The 12,682-nt window shown below is 29.8% G+C and overlaps 1 protein-coding gene across 1 annotated transcript in view; it reads right to left on the bottom strand.

The window, feature by feature from the left end:
• LOC125076053 (adenylate cyclase type 6) overlaps window positions 1-12,682 on the bottom strand; it is a 186,571-nt gene that overhangs the window by 80,341 nt on the left and 93,548 nt on the right. Inside the window, exon 4 of the mRNA XM_047687992.1 lies at window positions 435-531. Coding sequence (XP_047543948.1) covers window positions 435-531 — 97 coding nt within the window. The remainder of the gene's footprint in view (window positions 1-434; window positions 532-12,682) is intronic.

Below are 12,682 nucleotides of genomic sequence, written 5' to 3'. Positions count from 1 at the left end.
CAGCGTGGTGGAATATGCTCCAAACCTTCTCCTCAAAGGGAGAAGAGGCCTTTATCCCAGCAGTGGGACATTTACGGGCTGCTAATAAAAAAAAATATATATATATAAAGGAACTGACTATCCGTCACGTTTATAGCCGAAACGAATATCTGAGATGTGATTTTATGTCATGAGATGAGACTGTATACACAAGTAACGATTTAATTTAATTTAGAAATAAGATTTAATGTACCAAGAGTTGTCTATTTGAAATGTGCTAATTAAGCCCAAGCAGCTCATATACTCCATTTTTTAGGTTTAGCACTCCTCTAGAGAGCACCCATATTAAATTTAGTGTGGTGTCACAGGCTAGGGACCATGACGCTTCTAAAGATTCATAAGATCATTTGTCAAATTATAACTGGTAGTTTGGTTTAAATATAAAAAAAACTAACCTTCACAGAGCAATGGTTGTGCGTCAACATCCGGTTTCCCAGCCGGACAGAGTGGGAGCGCTGGGGATGAAGAGACGGCACCGCCTTCAGTTTCCACCTGAAAAATGCTTTGTCATTATAACAGGAAATGAAGACACGAGTTACATAAAGAAATCTATTTGTAATTTTTTTAAAAGAACTGTTGTGTTGTAAAGTTCATATCGTAAAAAAAAAAAAACTCGTAGAAAGTCCTATGTTTAATATACACGATTAATTTATGATAGATATGATATGATAGTTGTGATATTTAAGTTACAATAGAATATGTAGACTTCGATAGTATGCATTAAGTTACGAAACGATCTATATAAATCTATATAAAACGAAATCAAAACGGAATACGTTTTATACTAATTGAAAATAAAAATCTCTTGAATTAACTGAATTTAGATTGATAACAATTTCGAGTTTAAAGTGAAATTCACTGTTCGTTTGTTATTTAATTTAACAGAGACTCAGTATTTTTACAAGGAATGTACAATATTCCCTTTTCATATTTCATTTCAGTGAACCGACTCGTTTAACGTGAAGCACAAAATCAGAGTTAGATCTGAGTAGTCCTTTTGGTTTCGAATCATACAATTTAAATACTTAATCAGTGTTTGAGAACGTCTTGCTTTGATTAAATCATATTTAAATTAATGTCTAGTAAATAAATTTCTTACACTATTTCTTAATGAAATATTTAAGACATTAAATTAAACTAGCTATTTATTGCAAGTGTTCGTAGACTGAAGTATTATTAAGCATTTTTTTGATCATTTATATTTATTTGGTGTCGTAGAGCGTACATGTCATATAACATAATTTCATTTGCAGAGCGATAATCATTGTTTTTTTTTTTGCAACGTAATTAGCTTCTATCGTTTAATCATTCGAGACTGGCGATTAGACACATTACTTGGTATAACAATAAAAAAGCTCTGTTGCGTAGCAATTTCATAGTAGACGGACTTAATCGAATGTTTACAAAATGTTTAACGAATTGTTGAAAGGACTACTTTTGAGTATGGTTCAGTCAAGTCAGAAAGTCAAGTCAGTCAGAAAATGTTTTAATTATATCGCCACCTACACATATACATTTGTGCACTTTTTTATTATTATATATAATGAAGAAAACAATAAAAACAATGCTCACAGCATTGCCCGAAATATAATGTGTAAACACTGCTACAATGGATCGCGTAAAAAGGTTTCATTGACACATTTGTAAGTTAAGTCGAAAATCGTAAATGGTATTGTTAATAGTAATTATTCTTACCTTTCTTTAAGTTAATATCTGCTGACATTTAATGGATTTTTAATTAGCTTCATTATACGGAAACAAAAACCCACAGATACTATTGTATAAGACACGTTAAGTATTATAATAACACTAAGAAAATAAACGACCAAACGTAGTAGCATATTTTAACCAAAACTATAAGATAAATCGATGCCAGTTGAATTGTATATTTACTTTACTTTATTCAATTGTATTTCCAATTGTAATTGATAATTTTGTACAAAATTTTCCTCTAACATTTCGTTTGACTTATAATATTGACACATATAAAGTCAAATGCCATCTCCGATCATTTTATTCTTTTACTTAAGGAGATTTTACATTTCCAACTTCCTTTTATACAAATTTGAATAACAAAATCATCGACTCGCTTCGCTATGTGTACAATATAATTCCATCGTTATCCAGAACATTTTACAGAAAATAAATAAAAAGATTTCTACCTCTAAGAAATTTCAGAGAAAAAAAATATATTACTTCGTTTTAACGAACAATCGTGCGCCCTTTCCTACGTGACATTGGCGAAATAATCTGTGCCTAGTTGGCACAACTGAAAGCCATTAATCTAAGAATTCTATTGAATCCTATCCCACAAAGTACATGTGTAATTTTAAAGCTCCACGCCACATGTCCTTAAAATAAAAAAAAATAAAAAAACAAAACTTTTTTTTTATAAAATAAGATAATAAAGACGAGACGGTAAGCAGACGAGCAAACGGGCTACTTGATGGAAAGTGGTCACCACCGTCCATAGACAATAACGCTGTAATAAATATTAATGATTATCTCTAAATAAGCATATATTTTTCTCTTAATATTTTATGCTCTCGCAATTCAAGCCTTTTTTCATTTATACACCCTATGTATAACATTTCACGCTTACGATAGGTAGTTAAAAACATGAAATATTCAACAAAAGCCTCCGTGCCTTCATTATGGATTTTTGGGAATTCGATTTGTATTATCAATAATTCTTATAGTTTATGTAATATAATTGTATGTATGTTGTGGTATACATACATGACTTCCATACAAGGTTTAAATTCTACATTATTCTGATTTATAATTAAAACGGTTGTTTATAATTTTTTTAAGTCGAATGTTTCCGTAAACTCCTTGGGATTTAATATTCATTCACTCTTTCAATTTATAGCCAAATACATAATTTTAAAAAGTTATAATTCTTACTGAAATCCGATTCTGCAAAGAGAGAGAGAAGATAAAACAGGTATGAGGTCTTGGATTTGCACAAAATTTGCATCACAAGAAAATTACGATTTTTCACTTTAAGACCAGCTGACTTGGTACATATGTACAATGTAATTTCGTCGTATTCGATAGTTAGTAAAGAACCACACAATACGCACAACAATAAGGTGTTTCACACGAATTGTTCTATTTCATTTGTTTCAATAAAAAGTATTGACAACGAAAAAGTATAGACTTTTTTTCTTTTGAAGAAATGCAAAGAACTAATATTACATACTTAATTTTATCAAAATATCAGTATCCGTTTAAGCGTGTGTCAGATTAAGTAAGAAATAAATAAATAATTAGACAATTACAAACAAGGCTTACACTATGTATTGTTTTAATTGATTCTGTGATAATGATGATTTAATTTTAAGTTATTTTTGAATTGTATTGATAACATTGATATTAAATAAGAGGGTACTTTGACTTTTCTGTTTAATATTGTAAGTCACGTGATTTGTAGTGAGGCTTATACAAGTGATGTAAGCTCGGTTCAGAGTCCTTCATAAAAAAAAAATCTAACACGTGCAGCATTGATTTCGTTGCTGTGTTGCTGCGTAAAAGAAGTTCTTCTTAAACAACAAACACGCTTTAGCATTTATAATAATATATAGACAATATTATTATTTATAATAACAGTTTCCTTTAATTAATTAGCTGGGCTACATCTTTTCAACGATTGAAGTAATAAATAAATAAATATTGGACAATATCGCATACATTACTCTGATCCCAATGTAAGTAGCTAAAGCACTCGTGCTATGGAAAATCAAAAGTAACGACGGTACCACAAACACCCAGACCCAAGACAACATAGAAAACTAATGAACTTTTTATACATCGACTAGGCCGGGAATCGAACCCGGGACCTCGGAGTGGCGTACTCATGAAAACCGGTGTACACACTACTCGACCACGGAGGTCGTCAAATAAATTTTTGGAGCGTCTGCAATGCGAATTTGTGAAATACACACGTGGCAGTTTCTCATTCTATACTTGCCGGGTGCATCATTACTTTTTTTTTCACCGTTGAGCACGAGATAAAAATTTGACACAAATTAAATACATGCAAATCCATAAAAGCTGGGATTTTAAACCGCAATCTTCATTCCGTCAGAGCAGTGGTAAGTACCCAAATGTTTGTCTAACCTTTCTATCGACTTTTCAAGCAATGTCAAACTGATGTTTCTAAAATCGGAGCGAAACTAGAGTATTATTGAAGTTTATAAACACGGAACAGAAATGACGTGAATCACGACTTTAATTCAGCTATCCCGTTCTTACACAGATTAATACTTACAAAACTAGACATAGGTGTAATTTTTTTATAAAGTACTAGTTTCCTGTCCCGGGTTCACACGCTTACAATAATTATATGGGACTATATACAACTTTTACATTGAAGAAGAATCATAAAAAGAAAAGTTCTTATTTTTTACGTTTGAAAGTTAAAATTTTTAGTTTTTTTCTACTTTCTATAAATACTATCGTATAAACCTTCCCCTTGAAACTTCCTCTTCAAGTGCTTATTGATAAAAACCGTAATTAAATCCGTTGCGTATTTTAAGAGATCTAAGCATACAGACGGCGGTAACCTACTTTGTTTCATTAATTTGTAATACTAAGCATCCGTTAAGAAAGGATTTTTCGGCTATTTTAACTTTAACCGGGCAAATGTGAAAAGTAATTTGGTTATTGTCGTTAGTACAAAATCAGGACGAGCATCTTGTATATTATATAAATGTATTTTCTCATAATGGACGTTTTCAGATAATAATATATTTTGAAAATGATGTTTCAGAGATGACCTAATATAATTACAATTGTTTAACTGTGACATCCTTCAGCACAATATTAAACATTATTTGTTTTGCCGTTAATTACTCAGTATAACAATTATTATACTACGGAATAGGTATTTTGTAAATAAATAGCAGAAAATCATTAACGCCTGAGGGTTTGTGTTCATATATCGAATATGTAAAAAGTATTTGTATTGTCCAAAGAAATATTTATGATCGTATTCAATATTTCCCTTTTGGATCTTCTCTGTTCTCGGAAAAAGGCACGCAACTCCCTCGAAGAAACATTGTAACATACGAGAAACATTATTAAATCAATTTTATATAATATCAAACTATAATGATTAATTTTTGATTTTTCCGAAAATTTTATTTGCCGCGAAAATACTAGAGAAAGAGATTTTTTATATTTTATTTTAAATTAAATTGTACTATAAAATTATCGAAAGCGAATTTTAATCTTTCAAACGATGTTGTTTATTTTAATAAGAATTTATTTTGTTGAAACCTAATAGTCGGGAATTACTTGTTTATACTATTCAATAATTAATACTATAAAAATATATTATATTATTTTAATAATAAAGATGTAATATTAACAGAAAACATGAGTTTAAAATAATACGTTATTTCAATTAAATATGTGTATTCTCAATTTAAATTGAAACGTATTAGTGATTGAGACCAGTGGTTTCGTATACACTATTATACCTTGTTCAAGTTAGTTTGATCTTTTTGAGAGACGGGCTAGTGATGAGAAATAGAAAATATAACATATATAACAGTCGATGGAACGATGGAATGCGTAATTCAAAGTAGAATTCAATTATTTATATATAAATAACTTATTTTTCTAAAAAGAAGAAAAAGGACCCCCGTTCGTAACAATAACTTAACATGATATTTAATAAGGATTTTGTAATCGATATTAGTAGCAGTTGCTACCTGTTATTCGCGTCCCTACCGTCCGACCGATGTAACATTGTACAAGCGTCTATTATTTTCAGTGTTTATATTTAAATTTTACTTTGAAGCAATAATATATAATAGAAAGTCTTAAAATTTTCGGATAACGCTTGAATCTCTAGGAACTTTTGTATTATACGTATTTTTTTAAATATTTTTACAATTTTTAAAATCATTAAATTAAGAAAATAATATGTTCGTCATTACAAAGTTATGTCGATCAGAAAAATTTACATCTGTCAAAAAGATCAAGCTATCTCGCACAGGATATAATATATATTATGGACTTTTATATCTCATATCGTTAATATCTAAGAAGGTTGTATACGTAATATGTTCACCATTAAGGAAACAGTTTGTTCGCCTGCCTTCTTAAAATAAAATAAAGTAAATGTAATCTTTTTTTTTATTATTATTAATCATTTTTCAATCAACTTAAAATTTATTTGTCCATTAAAGCCACAGATAAACTATGTTATGTGTGATACGTGTAGTGTATATTTTTATTTCTCGTATTGAGACAATTTTCAGATTTACAGCGTAAGTCCACGCTGGAATAAGACTTATTTTTGAACAGATAATCGAAAAATATCTAAGAAAAAAGCTAATGTTAAATTCAGTAGGATAAAGCGACATACAGTTGCGACCTTAATGCGAGTCCCTATTAGCATTTCAGTGTTCTTCGGGCGACTGTCAATGTCGACTTGACCATTTGTAATATAAATTTATTCATCGGATTTAAATAGATCACAACAAGGTCTTATCGAGGTCATAGAGACCAGCGAGATGTTTATCATGTAACAACAAAAAACGAATAAAACTTAGTTTCTTAATATAAAATCAGGTTAGATTTGGAAAACATTTTTTTCTTTCCTTGTATTTTTAAGTGGTTATTACAAGCAAATTCTACCTTATTTTTTAGAATTTATTAGTCGTCGTTAATAATTCGCTTGAAACGATTCTAATAGTAAGTATTCTAAAGAATGTAAATCTAACACTATTAATTTCTACCGCCAAACAGCAATACTTCGTAATGATGTGAAGGGTGAGTAAGCCAGTGTAACTACAGGCCCAAGGTCACGTATTGGTGTAATCTAAGGAATGGTTATTATTTCTTACTGCGTCAATGTATAAAGGCAGTGTTGACAACTTACCATCAGGTGGCCCATTTCCCGTCCAAATACAGAAACAAAAAATTGCTAGACACGGCAGTTACGGATCGAATCATAAATTAAATCGTTTGCTGTTTCTCGTTATGCGACATAAACATATAATTTCCTACTCAAATGGTTATCAGATAGGGCTTTAAAGTTGCCGGAGACAAGGGATATAATCCTCGTTCTAGCTTTGAGATACAAGCTAGACGAGTTGGTCTAATGCATAGCTTAACAAATTAAGCGCGGTAATGCAGCTTGCGAAATAGGGACTTTTGGACTTGTTGCTAATGGGATATAAATTTATTTTAGATTAGTTAATAATATTATGCATTATGATTAAGTTGTGTCAAATATATTTTATCCGACATTAAAACATTGCTAGTGGGTGTCCCGCAAATTTTCTCGTTTTTTCAAAAGATTTTTTAGGAATTTCGAAACCTATGGCAGGTTTTGTTTTGATTTAATTTCATTGTAAACTGCACGTCACTCATGTACATTTTGCATTAAAATAATTAAACCTATTTTAAATGAAATTTTTAATATCAAATAGTGTACATTAGTTCAGTTAGAATGTTTACGGGTTCACTTTTTTTTTCTTATACAACAACAATTACTAAATTGCAATCAAGAGTCCTCTTGGAGCTCTTCAAAATTCCATTCATCGTCCCATAATCACTTGGACAAAAATCGACTTACGCTATTAATGTATAAGATATCAGCTACATCAAATCAAATCACATCAAAATATACTTTATTCAAGTAGGCTTTTACAAGCACTTTCGAATCATTTAACAAACTATTTAATCTTTTTCAGTATCTACAAATACAGTCATGTTAGTTAAATACAATTATATAAGTATGTCATGTCTCCTGCAAGGATGTCAACAAGCATTAACTCCACGCTTATAGATGATAAGTCTCGATAAGTCTCGATATTTGCGCAATGAAATGGTTCCAACGATCGATGTTAAAATAAGTTTAAAGTTGACTTAAGAGCAGCTGCAGTTACCGCTATTATTTGACTTTACCAAGTAAACAGTTGCTCAGGTTCGATTGCAGGATCAGAGATATCCCTCGGGATGTCCTGGCCATATCGTCAGACAATGTCTATTCCTACAAGTTATCTATATAATTACTAGACCATTGTCAGTTTACTTTTAAATGAATAGGCGAAGTGGTAAAAACGCACAAATAAAAATAACGTATCATGATACACGAAAGTAATCCGATTTGCATGCGAAACGGATTCTAAAACTCGTTTCAGAGTACTTTGAGATGACATTTTAAAACCTTCTCCCCGATACTTTTTGATACATCTAAACGCTGTTGTGAATAGACTTTACAATTTCTTTTCAATTAGTTCGTTTTGTTATTATTACCTTTTTTTTTAAATCAGTATGGTATTATTGTACGGTTTATTTAACTACTTTAATCAGCAATAATAATAAAAAAACACAGTTTACATTAAGTACGAATAAATCAAAATATCAAAGGGACGATTTATTGAGTATGTTTTATTTATTTAACAAAATCAATGCACCTTTTATAATTATACAAATAAATATATTTTAAATGAATATTAGAAGAAATAAATCGTTATACATTATATAACAAATTATTAAAAGCAGAAATCATTAGGAAATCTAGTAAAATATAACAGGAATTGCTTTCGACTGAAATAAATCATACTTACATAAATAATAAGTGTTTCGTCTTCTTTAAAGATACATTTATGAAGACGTGTTAATTTTATTTGTAATTCAACAAGTAGATTTTCTTTCAATCCTTATGACAGTTATCTCTACGACGTTCTTTGTAAGTAAAATGAGTATTATTACGACGTAGAAATATCGACGTTTAATTTCCGAGAACATGTTTCACAATCATTATTTCTTTAAACGTACTTATAAATGTTATACTATTTTAGGTATCAATCGTAATAGCGTTGAACATTAAAGACATTACACGAACAACGAAAATTTTCTAAACGTGTTGAAATGCTCTTGCTGGACAGGAGTGGAAACATGATGGACTGTTATTTTATCCTTTAAAGATAATTAGTCAATTTCCTGTTTTGTATAAAGTAAAGAACATCGTATAACCCGAGATCGAGTTAAGAATAAATGAACATTTAACTCGAATAAAATGTCGAGGGTTTGTTCGATAAAGTTGGAACTGGGCTTATAGTCGTTTCGAGAAATAATTGGATTATTCGGGTGCAGAAAAGCTTTTAAAAACGGGACGTGAGTGAGACACTTTAAATTAAATAATAATGGGCAGTCATTATTTAATTAAGTACGAAATTTTGTCATTAGAATTAACGCATTTTGTGTAACATTTTCTCTTGTATGTGTTACAAGTGGCTCGTGAAGTTTGTAAATAGCTAATTCCAAGTCGAAAGTAGCCGCGGCTTCCGAGCCTAAGGCGGATTAATTGAATAAGATCTGATTGGTGTTTGAGTTTTGCCCGCGGCACGCCGACTTTGATTGCACGACCCTCGGTATTTGCACATCCTCACTTGAAACCTCACTTACATGACGTATTTTTTATTTTCTTCGTTCTCTCGTGTTCGTATATGAATTAATTTAGACTTGCAAGTGTTTGACTGTTTTCGCTATTTTTTTTTCAATCTTTTCATGTTGTTTCAGTATATTAAGCAAAATGAAAACCAAATAAACAACTAACATGATAAACTATTTTTTATAAAAGTTCATAAACGTATTTATTTATTATTTACTTCTATAATTATATACGAATACAAGATTCTAGCATAAATAATTATACTGTTGTGTTTATTATTGTAAATTAAAATAGCTGAAAAATATGGCTGAAATATTATTTTATATCAATGTTGATGTTATTTATATTGAATTTATAAGTAACGAAGCAAAATTATATGAGAAAAACAAAACTCGAACAAGACATTGTGTCGGGATTCTGAGCAATGTAACAATATTATCATATTATATGTCTTATGTTCGTTCGTTGAAAAGTTTCGTAAATACATTATATTTACGTTTACATAAATTATAAACACAAATGTCTCCAATGGGTTCAAATGTAGAATTTCAGTTTTTCATTGTAATTCATTCAGTCGCTACCGCATCAAGCAAACGGATAGACGGAAAAAAATATTTCTACAAACTGTCTGCATGGTAATCTCCGTCTCGATGCTGCACTACGGATAGACACGTCCTTGTTACAGTTTTTTTTCTCGTACAGTATATGAGTTTTATTTTAAATTGCTATGTTCGTCAATGGTCTAAATTAAAAGTGGATCACACTGCGAAGTGTAGTTACTTATACTTATATTAAAACCTTCACCGAAAAGCGCTAAATCTACAAGTGACTGGAATAAATGACGCGGTGGATGTACAAGTTTTACCAAAAACCTATCCTTAGTTGATAGTACAGATAGATAATATAAATGCTGAGATGTAATTAAGTTGGCGTCAAATTTCAAATAAATTGATATAGTTCTTAAAAAATATTCTATAAAGAATAATATTAATTTTAACTAGAACACAATATTTTCTTTGTTTGTAATGTTAACTTTATATGAAAAATAAATTCGTCAATGACTTTAAAAACATTAATTAATTAAAAGTTTAGTAATAAAGATTAAACAAAACAATAAAAAAAATCTATGCTAAACGTTTGTAAAAAGTTTTCAAAAGAACTTTCGGATAACTTTCTTGTTATTTCGTAAGTCGAATGATGTACATTAACAGTATAAAACGGTTTTAAAAGAGTTTCTAGCGATGCTTAATGTAAATTGCCAATTAAATCAAATCTAAATATATTTTATTCAGGTAGTCAATGGTCGGTACAATTGAGTTTATTAATATTAGTATAGTTTTGTATCATACTTATAATAATAAATTGATTTATTAATGAAGATGGTAATTAGTAGGTATGAATTACGTGAAATAATCTGACCTTGGTTAATACCAATATAAATATGGTAATACCATAATACTAAAATGCAATGATATTATATTATTATATTATTAAAAAGTAGCGATTAGTCATACACCTGCAGCAGTAAGTTGCAAAAATAAGATTATTATCCGATTATACATATAAATGCAGACAAAATATAAACTGTCGTTTTTCAATAAATATTTTTGTATTTTAATTATACGAAATATAGGAAAAATATTAATAGTTTATAAAAAATTGTAGCGCTCATAACGTTAATACGAGGGACGAACACAAACTGATTACGACTGTTACTCAACTGCTCAGAGTGATTTGCTGTAGGCAATCTGTTTATACTGTCTTACACGGCTCTAAAAAGAGACAACAATACTCTGTTTCGTAATCAAAGAAAGAGAAACGCGAGGCTAAACCGACTTTACAGATAATGTTTCATCTTCAAAATTAAATAATAATTTCCAGGATTTTTCGTAGAGCGTAAGTTGGGTTAAGTATAAGCGAATAAACAAAGTTAAAAAAACTCAAAGTTGTAGCTGTTAAGTTTCTTTGTTGATTCCTCTTATCTGGGTTGTTTTTTGTTTCGAACCTTAGCTGTGGTAGTTTTTACTTTGCCTAACATAATAAGAAAGTTTTATACGCACGGCATAAGGAATTCGGTTATATTGAATAATATATAATACATACCTACCTACATATTAAGCAGGTAGGCAGATTTATAAAAGGGTCACCTGATGGCAATTAGTCAGTTACAAGTTACCATCACCCAATTCACCAATGCACCTGGAAACTAAGATAATATGTGCCTTGTGACATCACCATCCTATAAATCGTAAAACAAAAATACTAAGTATTGCTGCTTGGCAGTACCAAATAAGGGGGTGGTACCCATCAGACGGGCCGGCCCAAAAGCCCTATCACCAACGTAAAATCTTATATTTCAATTTCAAGTTAATTTCGAAAAAATTTTTTGTCTTTTAGTCAAATAAAGATTTATCGTGACAACATTTTAAAATTCTCGTTTGAATACAGAATCCTTAAATACTTTGTTGAATTTAATCTTTAATGACTGAAATGAGGAAGATGCTAAAGAATTTCAGGTGATTCATTAAAACTTTTCCTTTGCTGAACTTATTCTGAGATTCTTTTACTTTAGTACAGGATGAGTTGTGTAACTTATTGAAGTGTATCCAATATTGTTAATATACATATTCACTGTGTATAATCAATGATACAATCGTGTTCCGTAACTAGATTCTTTTATCTTACTTCTTCTCTACTAATAGTTTAAATTTTTTTTTTGTTGATAAATTAAATATAATTCAGTTCTCGATCTGTAAGAACTTTGCAAATGAATCCTAATTTATAAAAAATAAATAAACTCTTTGATTTTGATCTTCTAGTTGTGAATAATTCTCGTAAATGGTTTGCGTTCTAGTTTTGAAAGTTGAGAGATACTTCTTTCTAATTTTATCAAATAACTTTTAGTTCATAATTTGACTGTTCGTTCAAATTAGTACTAACAACATGCTTTTCAACAATTCATAGTAAATTGAATGTGAGTAAAGTAAGTTACAAAATGTTTGTGTGAATAAAGTATTATTATTTTTTTATTTCTGAGTGACCGTTGTATACAATAAAATATATAGATGTATTGTTAAAAGGAGCAAAAAATTTTTAGTCAAAGAGTTAGTCTGGAATAAATTCCTATTTAAAATTGACTTGAAAAAACAGTCATTTAGATTTATGGCATTTGGCAAATTACAATTCATGGGAATATATTTATTACTAACAGTAAATATAAGATAC

This window comes from Vanessa atalanta, chromosome Z (genome assembly GCF_905147765.1).
Source record: "Vanessa atalanta chromosome Z, ilVanAtal1.2, whole genome shotgun sequence".
Classification (NCBI taxonomy): domain Eukaryota; kingdom Metazoa; phylum Arthropoda; class Insecta; order Lepidoptera; family Nymphalidae; genus Vanessa; species Vanessa atalanta.
Note: the sequence above shows the minus strand (reverse complement) of the source record. Positions and strands in the feature narration are given on the sequence as shown.